General features: G+C 38.4%; 1 protein-coding gene across 1 annotated transcript in view; it reads right to left on the bottom strand.

Annotated features, from left to right (window-relative positions):
• The window catches only part of sdk1a (sidekick cell adhesion molecule 1a), a 681074-nt gene that overhangs the window by 429943 nt on the left and 238193 nt on the right, over window positions 1-12938 (bottom strand). Inside the window, exons 2-3 of the mRNA XM_069906184.1 lie at window positions 7811-7970; window positions 1924-2030 (exon numbers count right to left, since the gene is read on the bottom strand). Of these exons, the coding sequence (XP_069762285.1) occupies window positions 1924-2030; window positions 7811-7970 (267 nt within the window). The remainder of the gene's footprint in view (window positions 1-1923; window positions 2031-7810; window positions 7971-12938) is intronic.

Below are 12938 nucleotides of genomic sequence, written 5' to 3'. Positions count from 1 at the left end.
TGGCTCGAACAGCGCAAAAGGCTGAAGACAGAAGTCAGAACGAGACAGGTTAGCAATAACTGAGTTGCTCTTAAAAAAAATTCTGCATGTTTAATTTCCTTTGAAACAGCTTATAAATCATCTGCTCATTTGGTACAAAATCAGAGTGAAAATGATGGATAAGCATTATTGAGGTAGCAGCTATGTTTTAGATGGGTGGGTGCAATCTCACCTAGAAGAGGAAAGATAACCAAACAAAAGCTCCAAAAGACCAATGCATCACACGGTTCCAGGTAGAAAATAACCATATAACCATATAACCATTTACGGAGCGGAAACAGGCCATGTTGGCCTTTCGAGTCCGCACCGGTTCACTGATTTTGTGCGCCCTCTTCAGGCATTGGTCCCGGTAGATCTTCATTCAATAATGATGGACAAATTCCTTCTTCAGCTCCCTGAGCAGCGCTCTCCTGCTCCAGATGGCAGTACTTCATAGAAAAGTCAGGGATAAGTTACAGCAAAATAGCAAATCCACTGGCTGGAAAACAAGGGTTCAACATTAGGGAGAATAGATTAGGCCACCTGGTTTGGAAGGAGAGCAGAGGGAGGCTGGAGAATAGGATGCTAACCAGGTGGAGGACAAGGAGGCTGGGGTACATCTCAGGTGAGGGAAGGAAATGGATGCAGATGAAGAGCTGGGAACTTATGGGGAGTGGGTACAGGCAGAAGAGGGGATGAAACCCAGGAGGAAGAGCTGATTTGGGATCCAGTCAGATCACAAGTTAAGCAAGACCCAACGAGGTATGAGGGACAGGACTCAGGAGGAAAAAATGGGGGATGAGGCAAGAGAGCAGGGGTAGGTATGCAAGATCAGCACGTTCCATCATGCACACTGGCATTCTTAGCAAGTACTTTGACAAACTCAAATCAGCTGCTGGTAAACATATCAAAGGTTCAATTACCTTTGGAGAAAAATAATCTGCAGATCTGCAGATGTTAAACAAAAACATAAAATGCTGCCAGTGGTCAGCCTCAGATATTATTAGCAGGAAGATCAAAAAGACTCTGGACCAAAAAAAGAATTGGCTCAGAGTCTCACCATGCTAATGCTGTCTAACCCACTAAATGCTTTGAGCATTCTCTGTTCAAAAGGATCTGCTGTTTAAGTTCAATTCATGGAATGATTCCAAACTTTAGTGAATGAGAAAGACAGCAAAGATGCAAAGTTAATTGTGAAGGGGCTTCCATAAAAAGACACTTAAGAACATTTACCTGAATTGTGTTCAAAGCCTCCGCTACAATAATTTTTTTTTCATGTGGCCAGAACAGATTAAGTTCTATCATCTGAGAAGAGTCAGTGATTTATTTCATGCAATATTGTCTCTGCAGAAGGAATGCCATTAGAGCAAACTAAAAGAAAATCACCTGCGCTTCAACCAGAATAATTATCGGCAACCATGGTTCAAAATTATTCTGCCCGATTCAAACTGCTAGCCATGAAAGACATTTTTCAAGAAATAAATACCTGTAAAATTGGGAAGAAAAATAATGCCAGTCAACCAAGAAAAGAAATTTTATCAGTCGGTTGTTCTGATTAATTCTTATAGGCAAGACAGGGACAAACCAACCTGACAGAAATAACCATTTTTAGTTCAGTCTTAACTCCATTAATTGACTTGCAAGATATTGGACAAATAAATCAATGGTTGGCCAAAGTAGGCCATTATATCTTGTTTACTTCCCTTAATTTCCTGTGCTACCAATGAATCAATATTTATTTGTATTGGCACCACTACGAATTAGATCACACATTGTTATGAATGCAGTAGATGGTATCTTCATTGGTACTTTGAGATGAGATAACTCACAATACAAAGACTAAAAAAAATCCAGATGTATATTGCTTTAAAAAAATGCCTTCTTGAAAATATGACATCCACTTACATGCGACATGCACTTCTGTCTTCCTCTGCAGAAGTGCTCCACGTCTGTTCCGGGCCACACACTGGTAAAACCCAGTGTCTGAGCGTTGGAGTGATGGAATTACATACCTAGGGGGAAAAAAATGTTTAGTTTAGGGTTCAGAATAAACCTGGATAAAAAATAATAACCATCAGTTTCTGTTTCAATGCCCAACTTATTAACCGGCATGTTGAAGACATTTTGTCTCTGTCATATGCACGAAGAGAGATTTAGGGAATTCATTTAAAAAAAACGGAAAAACAGGAGCTCTTGGGTTCTAATCTGCACCATGAGGAAATGAGTTTAGAAGTAGGAAGACAGAAGAGTTGAATACGTGGCAAAAGAGCTGAGGCAAGAGAACTTCAGGTATTTGAATAATTGGAATCCACTCTGGGATCAGGTCACTTGTACAAGGAAGGCAGGTTGCAACTCAACTGGAGGGGCCCAATACGTCAGTGAAGAGTATTTCCTGTGATACTCAGGGTAGTTTAAGCAAGAGACGCAGACTGAAGGCATCAAGATGCTGGCACAGTTGCAGCGTCTATAGAGATAGCACAACCCCTGATATAGACCCAGGAAGAGCAGAGCAGTAGAGATAACGCCTTCCAGCACTCCTCAGTAGTCCACCTGCCCGACAGCCCTGTGCAGGTTAAAACTGTCTGGAGAACGAGACCTGCGGCCATTCTTTTTAAAATATTTTTATTGATTTTAATAAAGAACTTACAAATAAAAAATAGACAATGGCATTAGATAGTATGGACAGTTATATAAACTAAATAAGATATTCTACATATCATTAGCATACATAAATTGTAAATAATTTCCATAATTCATATTCTAAATAGTATATCCCTTTTTTTGAAAAAACCCCTACCAATATCAAATGAAGAAAATAGTCAGGGAGAAAAACTCAAACCCTTTACCTAACCCCATTGCCAGATGCTAATAATATAGCCCCTTTCACACTTGAATGTGGTCCCAGGAATTAACATGCAATCGGCTGAAATAGGGTTGTGTGAAAGCAAAATCGTCTGAACGCCGGAGAGAAATGACAAAATCTCACAATGGGGATAGGCTGCCTTGACCCCCTACTTCAATCACCGGCAGCGTTACAATCAGCCAAGTGTGAAACTGAGAATTGCATTCGGACAATTCCGATTGAAGGTAAAACAGTCCTATCCCCTGGGATGGCTCCTTGTAAGTATGGAAGTGTGCAGTGCCCCGGTTAAGAGTGGCCAAGTATGAACCAGCAAAGACGCCATTCCTAAACGGGACACTGAATGGCCAATTTATTGGGTCGCAAGTGTAAAAGGGGCTAATGACTAGTATTAAAAGAAAAACATATAAGGAACATGGAAAAAATACAAGTCTAACAATTTAATTACATTGGAGTAAAATTATATAGTGAGTCATAATTGACCCAGTGCATAACTTCTGGAATCTTATATCTTAATTATTAATTGAATAATGAATTTTTTCCATGTTTAAACAGGACATGATGTCACCCATCCACTGATCATGAGTAGGCAGGGCAGCATCCTTCCATTTAATTAAAATTACACACAAAAGAAACGGGGCGACTCTAAACCAAAGATAAAGAAGAATCATTCCCTCCTGTTGTATCAAAAAGGGCCACCAAAGGATTCCTTTTCACATCAATGTCCATGGTGTCTGGCTGGGTGAGATGACAGCGTCCATGCTCAGCAGCCCAGACCTGGGTTTTGGAATCCCCTGGACTTGTAACAAATTTGGAGGCTTGTCCAGGATGTTACTGAACCTACAATCTTAGATCTGGTCCTGTGCAATGAGTGGTAAAATTAACAATCTTTGTTAGGGATCTCTTGGAAAGTGATTCAATTTCTCATATAAATGGAGTGTATAAAAGTGATAAATTTAAATTTAGAATCCAAATCCAATGTATTCTGCCTAATCAAGGGAGACTAAAACTGGATGGGAGAGGAGTTCATGAGACAGTTGAGGAGCAGAAGAAGAGTTTCAAAAAGATTCTTCACCATGCTCAAAAAAAATACATTCTGGTTAAAAGAAGGGCAGTGAGGGTGGAAAGAGCCAGCTTTCAAAAAATAAGGAAGGCATCAAACTAAAAGCTCATGCAAACCAAGTTGCCAAAGTTGGGAAAACTTGAAAACTTTAAAAAACAACAAATAACCACTAAGGAAAAGCAACAAGCAGAAGGAAGATGGATTATGAAAGTAAACTTGCACAAAATAAAAAAAAACAGACAGTAAAATAAATATTTAAAGTGAAATAGTGTGCCTAAAGTGAATGCAGTTCTCTTGGAAGAAGAGGAATTCACATTTGGTAATGTGGAAATGGCCAAGGTACATTTAACATGTGGAAGACACATTTAACATGCCCAAGAAACATGTCAACAGATACAATGGGAAGTGAGGACTTGGATACAATCACAATCGGAGGGGCAGTGCTGAGCAAACTAGTGATTATAAAGGTAGGTAAGTCCCCTGGAAGAGGCAGTGCTGAGAAAACTAGTAGTTCTAAAGGTAGGTAAGTCCCCTGGAAGAGACAATGCTGAGAAAACTAGTGGTTCTAAAGGTAGGTAAGTCCCCTGGAAGAGGCAGTGCTGAGAAAACTAGTGGTTCTAAAAGTAGGTAAGTCCCCTGGTCCTGATGGAATGCATCACAGAGTCTCAAAAAAAATGGCAAAAGTTATGGTAGAAGCATTTGTGACCATTTTGAGAATCCTGGCAGATTGCAAGACTGAAAATATCACACTGCCGGTGGGAGATTGAAGCTGGGCGAGAGGTGAAAGTGCGTTTGAGAACAGCAAGAACAATTCAGCAAGCTTTAAGGCAGAGATGAAAGAGGATAAAGTTGGACAATGTTCAGGTTTTAAAATGGGAGAGAGCTAACTTCAATAATATGAGGGGACCGGATGAAAGTCGCTTGTGATCACATTGGGGCCGCACTTGGAATACTGTGAGCAGCTCTGGTCATCACACAATAGTAAGGATGTGGCAGCGCTAAGAAGAGTGCAGAGGAGACTCACGGAGGCTGTCTGAAATGGAGGCCTTTAGTGACAACAAATTGAATGGCCTGGGATTTTTCTCATTGGAATGCAAGAGGGAGAGTGGTGACCTTGTAGAGGGCCATGGAGAGGGTAGATAGTCACAGACTATTTTCAAGTATAGGGAGTCTAAAAGCAGACATGGTTTGAAGGTGAAAATGGAAGTATTTAAAGGAAATGTGAGTGGTAGGTTTTTTTCCAAACACGCTAGCTGCCAAAAGAGATGGTTGAAGCAGGGGAAAATCACGGGATTTAAAAACCATTGGATAGGTACCTGGATAGGAAAAAAAGTGGATACAGATCAACCAATTTGGCCAAAGTGCCTGTTTACATGATGTACAACTCTCTGACACGACCCTTTGTGACACAAAACCTGACCAGCGTCTACATCAAATAACCTTTCATCCATTAAACACGTGCCCTAGCTGTTCTCAAAATAATTCTCATACATTGGCGATGTGAATTTGAGTGGATGGGTCATCACCAATCATTTCAAAACCGCATTCTCACTTCTCGAAAGGTGTGATGAATTGACAACTTTCTCAAGACCACTTATACCCGCTGCTATATCATGAAGAAAATTTGAAATTCACACCATTCAGCAAAAGAAAATAGACTAAATAAGACCAAGGTCTTCAAATAGCTGCTGTGGACTCTAGAGGTCTACAAACTTGCTCAATGTAACGAGCTGAAGCAGAAAATGCTGGTGAAAGAGGGGAAAAAAAGGCTCTTCAGTGCAGTTTTGAATAATGCCACTGGGAGAATGGTGAGGAAATATTGTGGTCATGGCAAGTATTCACTGGGATGGTGCCTGTGGGAAAATAAGACCTGAAAAATAGACGCTTTTTCATTAGAGCAAGGGAGATTACATAGCGATACTGGCATTTAAAATCATAAAAAGGTTGCTGTAATTAGAAAGAAGCAGATTATTTCATTGGTTTGTGAAGTTGGCAGCAAACACGGATATTATTCTTAGCAACAAAAGTATTGATAATGAGTCGCTGATAGAAATGCCTGTGGCTGACAACCATGAACCAAATGGTATTTCTTGCTGGTCTTGGGACAAAATCAGGTGGCATCCAATCTAGGAACTGACAACTATTCAAATTCACTGCTATCCTCAGATCAATCTGCTTACCTGCTTCATCCTACATCAGCTTATTTTCAAGAGCACAAAAAGGAAAGTTTTAAAAAGTGTGCCTGGCAAATCTGTTTTTACGCAAGGGAATATGAAATTCGGAAATGCATCTTGCATTCATCAGTCATTGAATGATTAGTTTTACCAGCTGTCATGAAAACACTTGGTTCTAGAGTTAAATCGACTTCAAGAGAACATTTGTATCCTCGGTGACTTTCTGAGGCTGCCACCCTCGTATTATATCTGAGCCAGGACAAATATTCCTGAACATTTTGTCTGGTACCACCCTGCATGATAACGCCCTCACAGAGCATTTATCAACAGGTGAGCAGCAGGAGTGAAATCCACACTCCGATGACCAGATTCCAGATTTATTGTCAGAGAACATACATGACGTTATGTACCACCCTGAGATTCTTTTTCCTGAGGAGACAGAATTACCACTTATTGGTTGTGCAAATAAAAAAAACTGTATACAATGCAAACATGTAAACAAATGAAATATAAATAAATAAACGGTACAATAAAGGAAGGGGGAAACATTCAGAAATCAATAAATGCAAGAGTCCTTAAATGAGTCCTTGATTGAGTTTATTGTTGAGAAGTCTGATGGTGGAGGGATAGCAGCTGTTGCTGAACCTGGTGGTGCGAGTTTTGTGGAACGGATAGTAGCAGCGAGAACAGAGCACGTGCTGGGTGATGTGGATCCATGATGATTGCTGCTGCTCTCCGATGCCAATCTTCCCTGTAGATGTTCTTGATGGTTGGAAGGGTTTTGTCTGTGATGTCCTGGACTGCGTCTACTACCTTTCGCAGGACTTTATGCTCAATGGGTGTCCCCATACCCAACCGTGATGCAGCCGGTCAGCACAATTTCCACCACACTTCTGTAGAAATTTGCCAGGGTTTCTGGAGTCATACCAATCCTCCGCAAACTCCTGAGGAAGCAGAGGCGCTGACGTATTTCTTCCACGATGTCATTAGTGAGCTGGGTTCAGGAAAGATCCTCTGAGATAATGACTTCCAAGAACTCAAAATTTGCTCACCCTCTCCACCTCTGATTTCCCCCAATGATCATTGGATCGTACATCTTTAGTTTTCCCTTCCTGAAATCAACAGTCAGCTCCTTGGTTATGGTGACATTGACTGCGAGGAAGTTGTTGGTGCATCGTTCAGTTAAGTTTACAATCTCTCTCCTGTTCACTGACTCTTCGCCCCTTTTTATATAGCCCACGACCGTGGTATTGTCAGCGATTTTTCACATGGTGTTGTTGCACCTAGCCACACAGTCAAAGGTGTAAAGAGAGAAGAGCGGGGGCCTAAGAACACAGCCCTGTGGTGCTCTGGTATTGATAGAGATTGTGGAGATGTGGTCTGGTTGTGGTCTGGAAGTGAGGAAATCCATGATCCAATTATACAGTGGGGTGTTGAGTCCTAGGTCTTGGAGTTTGCTGATTAATTTTGAGGGGATAATGGAGCTAAATGCCAAACTAGATGATCATCCAGATTCTCAAGTTACACAAACTATTTTGTACCAAAACACATAAAAATTGCATTACCTCAATGTCCAAGAAATAATAAAGCTTTATCTCCCAATGAATGGAAAAAAATGATCAGACACTGTTTCAAGGTCCCTATCAATAACTTCCAGTTTATTTTAATGATGGCACATTGCTCCTTTTCAATTACCTGTATTCCCTCGAAAAGGATGTAATAGCTGTATCATTTCGGAACCACTTAAACTCAAGTGGCCAACTCCCTTCTGCCAGGCAAGTTAAGACTAGCCGATTTCCCTCCAAATGAACTTGTGGCGGCCCTGGCTCCGTTTTAAAATATGGTGGGACATCCTCTGAAAGAGAGAATGGGCAGACAATTAACCTGCATTGTAACTGAAAAGGCCACCATCATATTAATGGAAACATCTTGCGTGAGGTTCAGTTTTAACAAAACTCACTTTAGTGGATTCAATATCATTTTTATTAATTACAAATAAAACTTCAATTATATTTGTGTTTACAAAACTGATACCTATCTCACCAATTATACTGCCTCCTATCTGCAACTCTGCACCCACTTGTCATGATAGCGTTAATTCCAACAATTGTAATCATAATACAGGTACCTTAAGTATAAATAACCCATACACTTCAGGAGATTTTATTTTCTATTCAAATACAGTTGCACGGGAGTGGGAGTACTGAAAAACTAGTATTAATATTAATAAAATTGTTTCATGTATCACGTTTCTTTGAAATAAATATAAGATCAAATCCCCTCTTAATACACAGGCCAAGGACTCAAACAGGTCCCGGTTCCTCTCTGCGCATGCAAACAAAAGTGCCAGGCGGATGTGTTCTCAGAAATGGGCAGTGGAATATCGATATGGTGTTCCCTCTCAGCCTCCTCCGAAATTAAATTACAGGCTGAGAAATAAAGCAATCTCTGACAGTCACGAAGCAACCGCCGATCAAATTCAATGTCAAGACCAAAAATAAAAATCTAAATTGATAATATTCATACAAATTAGTGGGACTTTAGTGAAGTCTATATTCAATGGACTTTTAACAAAACATAATTTTCATCTGATTATTTGGACTTATTAATTTGAAATATATGTGAAGTAATAATGAGGTGGAGAATGCCAATTTTTTGCTACTTTCATAATTGTTGAGTGAGCGTCTAATCTTGGTTAATTTTTGGAACAAATTACTGGGGTCAAATTCTCCCAGGACCTGATGTTATTTTTATTGAGTAATATTAAGGCCAAAATTAAAATTAAAATTAAATATTTAACAAATTGAATTTGTGTTAATTGCTTTATCAGTTTCTAGGAAATGTATAGCAATATCATGGAAGTCAAAAATAGATTTAGGTATGGAAAGATGGCATGCAGAACTTCACAGTTTTATACTATTTGAGAAAATTACATAATCTGCGAGATAAATATTATGTTTTCTGGAAAATATGGAGCCCATATTTACAAAATTTTGGTTTGCATTTATGATTGACTCTCTAAAGACCTTACTTTTTGGTAACCTCCAATAGATTTTATTGTATAAATATTTTATTTTCTTGGCATTCTTCAGTTTTTATTTCTTCTTTCCTATTCTTTCCTTTCCACGGTGATACGCATTATTGTACTGAAGTAAAAACTTGTCATTGCAAATTCTGAAGAAAAAACACCATTACCTGTCGTTATAGGAAGCTAGCAAAATTATGGGCCAAAATTAACGTTGAGCTGCATTATCAGATTAGAGAGAACACACGTTATATGAGGACCAACTAAATGTCTCAATTCCAATCAGTGTGTGAACAGAAGAGCCTGCGTTTTTGATCAGATGCAACTTGACAACGTGCTGTCGATGCTTACCAGCATAATCAGTTGCTTTGCGACCGAGTAGTGCAGGTTATAATATTGTGTAACTACAAAGTTAAAAAAAAAGTCGCAAAGCCAAAGCATGACATTTCTAAATTTTAATCTGGTATTCCAAAACGCTTTGTGGTTGAATAATGATAAAGTAATTTAAACTTCAAACATCATTTGCATTGATGGAGACATTAAATTTGAGACAGGAATCAAAAACATAATAAAAAGTGTAGCTGCTTCCGTCATCCTAGTGCCATGAGTGGGAAAAATAACTCATGGGAGGTGGGCATAGCCCATGAATGTCCCCCTCCCAATGACACCGACCCTCGGGGGCCTAGGCCCCAGGTGGTAGTTAATCCGCCACCGTCATCCTCTCAAAATAAATTCCAACATTGCAGTTGGCTTCCTTACCATGAACATTTGAACCTCAGCTTTCTGAATTTTCTCCCCAGTTAAAAAATAATTTGCCGTCAGAACTCTGGCTGAATCAAACGGAAGTGAAGGTCACATTTCTATACTGTATACAGGATATGGAAATCAAATCTTACTGATCCACATTTTGCAGCAAACACATTCAGGAAAACTATCAGTATGATCTGACCCACAACCCAGCTAAATATCATACACAGTCATGTCAGCCTCCAAAATTTTGATACAGAGTCTTAACTTAATGATAGACTAATTTAATGCACAAAAACCCTCAGTTTTGTAAGATAGGAAGATATCAATTGTCATAATATTAGACAGAGACCGGTGAGAAAGGAAAAGCAGTTCATTGTATTCAATAATTTATTACTTACTTTAGCAAGTCACGCATGAAGCAAACCTCCTGAGTTGCGAATGGCAAGAAATTCTAGTGGGTAAAATCAATCAGAATTTCTTTCCATTCGCCAGTCTACACAGCCTGAAGAATCCGTTGTAATTTCACTAGAGTCCGCAACCTTAAATTGAAGCCCCAGAGGAGATAACTGACATAATTTGCATTGTTTTCTTTGGACATATCCACCACCACTGCTTTTAAACTGCTAATGGTTAAAAAGAGGAAAAAAATCCAAGTGCCTAACAATGGATCATGTAGCCACACCATTTGGTGTGCTAAGCAATCCAAATTTTTTGAAAAATAAAACACTATTGTCTATTGGAGGTTCACGTGGTGCAGTATAAAGTCAGTGATTTTCTATTTGTATTACCCAGATCACCTTTGGCTGCTCCTTTCACCCCATGTTGAATGGGCAAAGTGTCCGCCCACAACAATGTCACGATCCTCAACCAAACCCGCAAAGTAGCAATCTCACCCCCAACTCTCCTCTGCTTAACTACATCATTCCCATCGCTATTGCATCTCTTCTAACAACTAATCACTCTTTCTTACAACCAATCTCCACATCTTGCATGCAATTACATCTCTCGCTTGGCCACTTCTCTCCCCACACTGAATTCTGGTGGTAAAAACAATAAAGAATAATTCAACTGTGGTTTTGTGTCCACTTTTGCATTTCTTGCCAATAAGCATGTATTCCACTTTTTTTTTTAATCGAAAAGCATAGTACAGTAAAATCCTCATTATCTAGAATTCAATCAACCGACAAAAAAAATTTATATGACACCGACACTAAATTGAAGTTAGACAAATATCAATGAAATCTTCTGAGTGTAGCAATAGCAGGGGGATGGAAATGTATGGCAGTAACATGCATGTCAGATAATTTTAAGGTTAGATAGATGGCATACGGAAATTCAAAACTGTACACCATTGGAAAAGATTATTTATAATTTAAGGAATCAACCTGAGAATTTTTATATTATTTGGAAACCAGATATTGATTTCATCAGTAAAAGTCCATCCACATCGTCCATAACACCCACTCCTCCCAATTAATATGTTCAGGATAAAATAATGTGTTAGGAATATATGAATAGTGAATGATAAACAAATTCAGGTGTTTTTTTTTCTTTTTTCTATTTTCTTTTTCTTTTGGGGATGGGGATAAAAGAAAAAAAATTATATATCATTTTGCATCATTTTTATTGTTATATGATGAAGAATTATATGTATGTATTGATGCAAATGAAAAATTAAATTATCAAAAAAAGGCATAAAAATCATGGAAAATAAATAGGAAAAAAATACCAAGTTTAAAATTGGCACGACCTAGCTGTTAGTGAACCAATCACAAAATACGCAGTCTCAAACAACCAGCAAATTCACTTATCCAGCATCTAGCAATCCCCATAAGTGCTGGATACCAGGGGCCTTACTATATTATATCCTTGGATGCTTTTTTTTAAGATCATTTAAATTTGAAGATCCAAATGCTCTCTTTATCCCCATCATTCATAATTCCATGTTCCAATGTTACCTCTTGCTTTAATTTCTTTTGAACAACGCAGACCACATCATGTTTACTGCCAAAGAATTTAATGGCACCAAAATGTTTGTATTTCCTTTTGCCTTTGCACAGGTCCTTTTTAAAATATTTGTATTGATTTAGTAGAGAGAGAAATATTGCATGTTATATATTGTCTCCATATTGGTTATATAATGAAATACGGAATATGAATCATGAGTGATTTATACGTTGTCTTGTACACAATGCTCTAATAAAATAGAAATTCTCTTATGAAAACTTCACCTCATATTCTAATATTACAACAGAGCGCTGGACAAAGTGGTAACTCTCTGTTTTCATTAAGGTAGACAAAGTTAAAGAATTTCATGTATGTTAGATTCTAAACGTGACAATAATAGAACCTTTACCCTTTTATTCATTGTTGGTTATCTAATTGGACTAATCTCTTCTACTTATAAAGAAAAATAGAAAAAAATGAAAAAGAAGACCCCTCCCCCTCCCCCCGCCTTTCTAATCCTACCCCTCCAACTAAACACAGTCACCAACGAATAATACGTAAAGAATTGAGTCTTGGCTCCCAGACAGGAAGTCCCCAGAGCACCCCGCCTATGTATTCAAATTATGATAATAGTCCATAAATAGGCTCTATATCTTGTCAAATTCAATCTTGATCACTTTAATGTTATATCTAATCCAAACACAAGTAAGACATAACATCCTGTACCCATTGCATATGAGTTGGTGCTAAGCTGTCTTTCCATTTCATCGAAATTGCTCATCTGGCCATCAGTGAAGTAAAAGCTACTCTTCTTTTTTGAGTTGTTCAAGGAAATATTTTCCTCTTGAGAATAACCAAACAAAGCACAGTTCCAATTCAATCTTTAGAATCTTTGATAAAGTTTGGAAAAATTGTTCCCAAATTCTTTTAGTTTTGCACATTCCCAGAAAAGCCTCAAAGATTTTGCATTTATCACATAGTAGAGCAACATCAGTATAAAAATGAGATAGTTTAACTTTGGACATATGCATTCTATGTACCATGTTAAAATGTATTAAACAATGTCATGAACAGAATGAAGTATTATTAATCAGATCAATT

Source organism: Narcine bancroftii, chromosome 12 (genome assembly GCF_036971445.1).
Source record: "Narcine bancroftii isolate sNarBan1 chromosome 12, sNarBan1.hap1, whole genome shotgun sequence".
Lineage (NCBI taxonomy): Eukaryota > Metazoa > Chordata > Chondrichthyes > Torpediniformes > Narcinidae > Narcine > Narcine bancroftii.
Note: the sequence above shows the minus strand (reverse complement) of the source record. Positions and strands in the feature narration are given on the sequence as shown.